The 6,563-nt window shown below is 50.9% G+C and overlaps 1 protein-coding gene across 1 annotated transcript; it reads left to right on the forward strand.

The window, feature by feature from the left end:
• Window positions 1-1,838: 1,838 nt before the first annotated feature.
• LOC6898345 (abscisic-aldehyde oxidase-like) lies at window positions 1,839-6,339 on the forward strand. The gene is made up of 7 exons (XM_002138362.3): window positions 1,839-2,039; window positions 2,278-2,432; window positions 2,514-3,254; window positions 3,315-3,548; window positions 3,614-4,705; window positions 4,761-5,466; window positions 5,528-6,339. Exons 1-7 carry the CDS (start codon window positions 2,000-2,002, stop codon window positions 6,319-6,321), a joined length of 3,762 nt encoding a protein of 1,253 aa, XP_002138398.2. The 5' UTR covers window positions 1,839-1,999; the 3' UTR covers window positions 6,322-6,339.
• Window positions 6,340-6,563: the final 224 nt, after the last annotated feature.

Genomic DNA, 6,563 nt, shown 5'->3' on the forward strand with positions numbered 1-6,563 from the left:
GAAAGCTAAAACGGAATTTTCTGTCAGTGTGACTGTCTTCACATCGGACTAATCCCAGGCTGCACTCTCTCTCTGTCGGGGCCAGTGCAAATGTGCCGGAAAAAATGTTAACATCAGTCGAAGGAGGAGCAAGTTAACAGATGAACTGGAAGCAGTGAGAAATGGAAAGGGAGAAGGGGGTGCCCGCTGGAGACTCCGGAGAGTACTCCCCCGACCCTGACACTGGGTCGCTTACGCAATAGGGCCCTCCCCCAAAGCTCCCAAAGAGCTCCAGAGCCCCCGAATATATCCTAAATTAAGTCGTTATCCAGCGCAGAAATATATGCAAATTGTTTTCGGCTCATGTCAGACGTAAACTCTTTTTATGGCCAAGTGACATGTGAGTCCACCCTTGCGCCAAACACCATGCCCCATGCCCCATGCCCCCATTACTCCTTCTCCATTTGTCTGGCAACACTTTCGTCTGCGTCTGGCGTCGCCACCAACAGGAGGGAGAGGTCCCGTTACACGCGTGTGTGTGTGGAAAGAAAGTATATCAAATTGAGTGTGTGTGTGTGTGAATGATGGCGACGTGTGCACGTCCGTGCAGTCTTCGTGTATCCCGGATCGGATAAGCGGCACCTAAACACAGGCGAAGCCCATCCACTCCCCCTCGCAAGCACACTCCGACTGAAAATTCCACCTCTCAATCGTATCCAGGCGAGAGGCAGGACGCGCTGTGGAATAATTGCAAATCATAAATATAAGGAACAACCTCCTCAACATTATTTAGAGGCAAACACCCCTCTGCCAGCTATATAGCCTGTTGAATTCGCGGAACGCAGTCAGCAGTTAATTAAGACATTCAAGAGCCTCCCCGACTCCATTTCCCTGCAGATCGCGTGTCTGCATCGAGGCTGCAGCTATGGCAAGAGGGTGTTTCCATCTTTGTATATTAGCATGCACCCCCCCACAACCTACATGCTTCCCACTCTTCATTCCACGGCTGGAAGCTTACATTATTATAATTGAGCGTGGGGGAGCATGGGGCGCTTTCTCTTGCAAGTTTTCCATTTCGATCCTTTGATGACATTTCCCAAACGGTGAACCGGTGGGCCTTTGTGGAATGCCTCCGATTAGGAGCGGCATACTGACATAAATGTCGTAAGGATTGATTTGAGTAATAAGAAGGAGAATAAGGAGTGTTTATATGTATATATGTAGTCCCATGCGCTTGTTCGAGACCTGTGTAACGATAGTTTCTCTGCTCTCCAATTAAATGCTACTAGCACTGTTGGATCTGTTCATAAAAAGCTTCACTGACTTGTAGTAATCAGGCTGGCCCTCTCTATCATAGACAAACCCACATGCTTACATACTTACATACATATATACTTATTTTCAAGCTTAAAAGCATACTGTTGTCCCGTTTTTTTATTATCTATTCTACCCTCTCACTAATTGCATTAGGAACTCGACTTCATCCATTACTGTTTCTCTCTGGACTCCTCTCGAACCTTTCAAAGTTCAAAGTCAAAGCTCTTTTAGTGCATTTTTTTTTGCATTTCTTTAAACGCTGTACGAAATTATGGAGTGTTTATGAAAGAGGAAGAGCATTTACTTCTGCTCGCTCCCAAAAGACCCAAAACAAAAGCTAACGAATGCCGAAATCAAAGCAAAAATCAACTGCATTCGCCGTCGTGTCGCGCCGGTTTTCAGGGAGCCGACGAGGAGGCGATACGAGCAGACTGTAATTGCTTTCGATCACAAGGCAACCCGTTTTGTTTTTGATTTATACAGAGTTGTCCACCTGGCTTTCTACCGACAACACAGTCCCCTTCAAAAGTTGGAGAGCCGAACGATCGTTTAGTCAAGCATCGGCAGCGCAAGAGTGCAGAAGCACTCCTCAGTGAACGACGCCAGACTAAAAGTAGTGGAACATTTGGAGGCCGGAACAAATTTAATTATTTAAAGGGAAAATACCAGCAGCTGGCATTTAAGTTTCTCTTTCCTTAGTAAAATGACTACAAAATTCACGATCAACGGAAAGCCGTACATGGGTGAGTGGATTGGTTAAGTGTTAAATTTATGGGATGGTTGGACATCCATAGGGGAACATTTAAGTCCACAGTTAGTTAATCATTTAACTGATGAGGTGTTCTAGAATGTATCCCGATTAGGTGTTTATAGAGAGAGATAGTACCCTTGTCATATGACATGCATTCTCTTGAGCATTTTCCTAAGAATCATTTAGCTCAAGTCTACTTACTCTCTTCTCTTGCTCTCCGTTCTCAACAGTGAATCTCAGCAATCTGCCACCCGACATCACGCTGAACACCTTCATACGAGAGCATGCCCAGCTAACGGCCACGAAGTTCATGTGCCTGGAGGGAGGATGTGGAGCCTGTGTGTGCGTAATGCGCGATGGGACCAGCAGTTGGGCTATCAATTCGGTTCGTGCAGAACCACTCAAGTCATTCCATTCACTCAACCTCAAACAAGAAACCATAAGCCAGTAACCGTTCACTTTGCAGTGCCTCACGCTGCTGAATACCTGCGCTAAGCTGGAGATCATAACTGCCGAGGGGCTGGGCAATAAACGTACCGGCTATAGTCCGATTCAAAAGCGCTTGGCCAAGATGAATGGGACCCAGTGCGGCTATTGTTCCCCGGGATTCGTGATGAATATGTACGGGCTGCTGGAGCAGCACGGCGGCAAGGTGAGCATGACGGAGGTGGAGAACTCCTTCGGTGGCAACCTTTGTCGCTGCACCGGCTACCGTCCCATTTTGGATGCCATGAAGTCCTTCGCGGTGGACAGTAACATTCAGGTTCCCGCCGAGTGTGCGGACATCGAGGATCTGAACCTGGAGGCTCGCAACTGTCCCAAGACTGGGGCAGCCTGCAGCGGCAGCTGCCATCGTTCGACTTTGGTCTACGCGGATGGGAGCCAGTGGTCCTGGCCCAAGACCTTAACGGAGCTGTTTGAGGCGCTGGACAAGGTCGGCGAAGCAGATCAATTCATGCTGGTGGCTGGCAACACGGCGCATGGTGTCTACCGACGGTCAACGGACATTAAGCACTTCATTGACGTGAGTGGAGTGGAGGAGCTGCATCGGCACAGCACTGACGGACAGCAATTGCAGCTGGGGGCGAACCTAAGTCTCACCCAGACCATGGAAATCCTTCGAACCATCTCCAAGCAGCCTGGCTTTGAGTATCTGGAGGTTCTATGGAACCACTTGGATCTCATTGCAAATGTCCCCGTGCGCAATGTGAGTTGGAACCGAGTTGGTTGCCAAGAACGATCAATACGAGTATCCTCCATTTTATAGTCGGGAACTTTGGCTGGAAACATTGCGATTAAGAAACAACATCCCGAGTTTCCATCAGATGTCTGTCTCTCCTTCGAGGCTTTGGATGCAAAGGTTGTGGCCATGAAAAGCGCCACTGAAGAGCAGAAAATATCCCTCGCGGAATACTTGAGGGACTCGAATAGAAAACTGATTATCAAGGCATTCCTCCTGTCTGCCTATCCCAAGAACGAGTACATTTACGAATCTTACAAGGTAATAATTTCGTTTAATCCAATCTACTCCCGCTCTTAAGAGATATTTTCCCTCCTGCTTCATAGATCATGCCACGTTCCCAGAATGCCCATGCCTATGTGAATGCTGCGTTTCTTCTCGAGTTGGACAGCGCTTCCAAGGTGCAGAATGCTCGGATTTGCTTTGGCGGAATTCGCCCAGACTTTGTCCACGCCACTGCCATTGAGCAATTGATGGTCGGACACAGTCCCTACGAGAGTGGACTAATAGAGCGAACCTTCAATACGCTTCCAAGTCAGTTGCACCCAGACGAGGTCCTGCCGGATGCCAGTCCTGCCTATCGCTCGAAACTGGCGTGCGGCTTACTCTACAAGTTTCTGCTGAAGCATGCACCCGAGGCGCAGGTCGCGGAGAAGTTCAAGAGTGGAGGTCAGATTCTTCAGCGCCCATTATCATCGGGTCTGCAGGTGTACCAGACCCAAAGGCAGAACTATCCGGTCTCCCAGGCCGTGCAAAAGGTGGAGGGCATGATACAGTGCTCGGGCGAGGCGACATACATGAACGATATTCTGACCACAGCCAACACAGTGCATTGCGCCTTTGTGGGGGCCACTAAGGTGGGGGCCACCGTCGATGAGATTGACGCCAAGGAAGCCCTGCAGCAACCTGGCGTGATTGCCTTCTACTGTGCCAAGGATGTGCCCGGGACAAACAGCTTCTGTGTGCCCAGCTTTAACTTCAAGGTGGAGGAAATATTCTGCTCAGGATTGGTGCGACACTCGGAGCAGCCTGTGGGTGTGATCGTAGCCCTCAGTGCAGATCAGGCGCAGAGAGCAGCAAAGCTTGTGAGGATCAGCTACAGTCGGTCGAGCCCTGACTTCAAATTGATGCCCAGCATTGGGGATGTTTTTGCCTCTGCCACGCCGGATCCGTCGCGTATCATATCATTGGACATAGGGGATCTGCCAGAGGTTACATTCACCGACAAGCCTGATGTGGAAGTTAGGGGCATATTTGAAATGGGCCTGCAGTATCACTTCACCATGGAGCCACAGACGACGGTGGTCGTACCCTTTGAGGATGGCCTGAAGGTCTTCGCGGCCACCCAGTGGATGGACCACACTCAAGCTGCCATTGTACACATGCTCCAGGTGAAGGCCAAGGATGTGCAGTTACAGGTGAGTTGTTTCTTTGAAGGTGTGATCTCTCCCATAACAATTATCCGCCTTCCAGGTTCGTCGATTGGGCGGTGGCTATGGGGGCAAGATCACGCGCGGCAACCAGGTGGCCTGTGCCGCTGCCTTGGCTGCCTATAAGCTGAATCGTCCTGTGCGCTTTGTGCAAACTCTGGAGTCCATGATGGACTGCAATGGCAAGCGCTGGGCCTGTCGCTCCGACTATAAGTGCCACGTCAAGGCCAACGGAGAGATCGTGGGCTTGACGAACGATTTCTATCAGGATGCTGGCTGGGTCGACAACGAGAGCCCCGTTCGACGCTCGACCTTAACGCAACCAAATTGTTACGGCTTCACGAAGGCTAACTTCAAAAACAAGGGCAACGCGGTGATCACAGATGCCCCCAGCTCTACCTCGTGTCGCGCTCCGGGATCTGTTGAGGGCGTGGCCATGATCGAGAACATTATGGAGCACGCTGCCTTTGAGGTGCAAGCCGATCCGGCAGCTGTGCGCCTGCTCAACATACCCGCGACTCACAAAATGTCCGAGCTGCTGCCGAAGTTCCTCGAGTCGCGGGAGTATCACGAGCGGAAGAAGGAGATTGAGGCCTACAATGCGAAGAACCGTTGGAAGAAGCGCGGCCTCGGCCTGGCCGTAATGGACTATCCCGTTCAGTACTTTGGCCAGTATCCCGCTACGGTGGCCATCTACCATGTGGATGGAACAGTGGTGGTTACCCACGGAGGCATCGAAATGGGGCAGGGTAAGTTGAGGAGACCCTTTGGGGTGTCTGTATCCTTTACTTTCGATTGATGTCGCTCCAGGCATGAACACCAAGGTGGCTCAGGTGGCTGCGTATACCCTCGGCATCGATCTCAGCTTCATCAAGGTGGAATCTTCGGACACCATCAATGGAGCCAACTCAATGGTCACCGGTGGGGCCGTGGGCAGCGAGAGTCTTTGCTTTGCAGTTCGCAAAACCTGCGAGATCATCAACACCCGACTGCAGCCGGTGAAGAAGAGCAGCTGGGTGCAGACTGTACAGGCGGCCTATGCAAAGTCCATCAATCTGATCGCCTCGGATAACTACAAGAAAGGCGATATGAAGAACTACAACATATACGGCATGGCCCTCACCGAAATCGAGCTGGATGTCCTAACCGGGAACAATCAAATCAAGCGCGTGGACATCTTCGAGGATACCGGGGAAAGTCTCAGTCCATACATCGACATTGGCCAGATCGAGGGGGCCTTTGTGATGTGCCTGGGATACTGGCTAAGCGAGGAGTTGGTCTACGATCGCGAAACGGGCCGCCTGATTACCAACCGCTCCTGGAACTACAAGCCGCCTGGCGCCAAGGATATACCCATTGATTTCCGCATTGAATTGGCCCAGACACCCAATCCCAATGGCCCAGGATTCATGCGTTCCAAGGCCACGGGAGAGCCGCCTTGTTGCCTGGCCGTCAGCGTGGTGTTCGCACTGCAGCAGGCCCTGCAGTCGGCCCGACAGGACGCCGGCCTGCCACGAGAGTGGGTGCGCCTGGGGGCCCCTTCTACTCCCGAGACACTGCTTCTGAATGCAGGACATGAGGCGACGAGCTTTAAGCTTAAATAGAGTTGAAAACAATTTTTAATTGCTTATAAATAATATATATAACATATGTTAGTTCGTTTGCTCGTATTTAAATGCAGATTTCTGGAGCCATCTCTAAGCCCACTACCGACTGAGAATTCAACCTCTCCGAGCATGCGGCAGGATGCTCTATGTGGTTGGCATCCCTCTTCCGTCTAGCTCGAGATTTTGCCTGCTTTCTGGCCTGGTTATTTGCCGGAGTGCAGCCAACAGTTAATTAAGAC

This window comes from Drosophila pseudoobscura, chromosome 3, assembly GCF_009870125.1.
Source record: "Drosophila pseudoobscura strain MV-25-SWS-2005 chromosome 3, UCI_Dpse_MV25, whole genome shotgun sequence".
NCBI classification, from domain to species: domain Eukaryota; kingdom Metazoa; phylum Arthropoda; class Insecta; order Diptera; family Drosophilidae; genus Drosophila; species Drosophila pseudoobscura.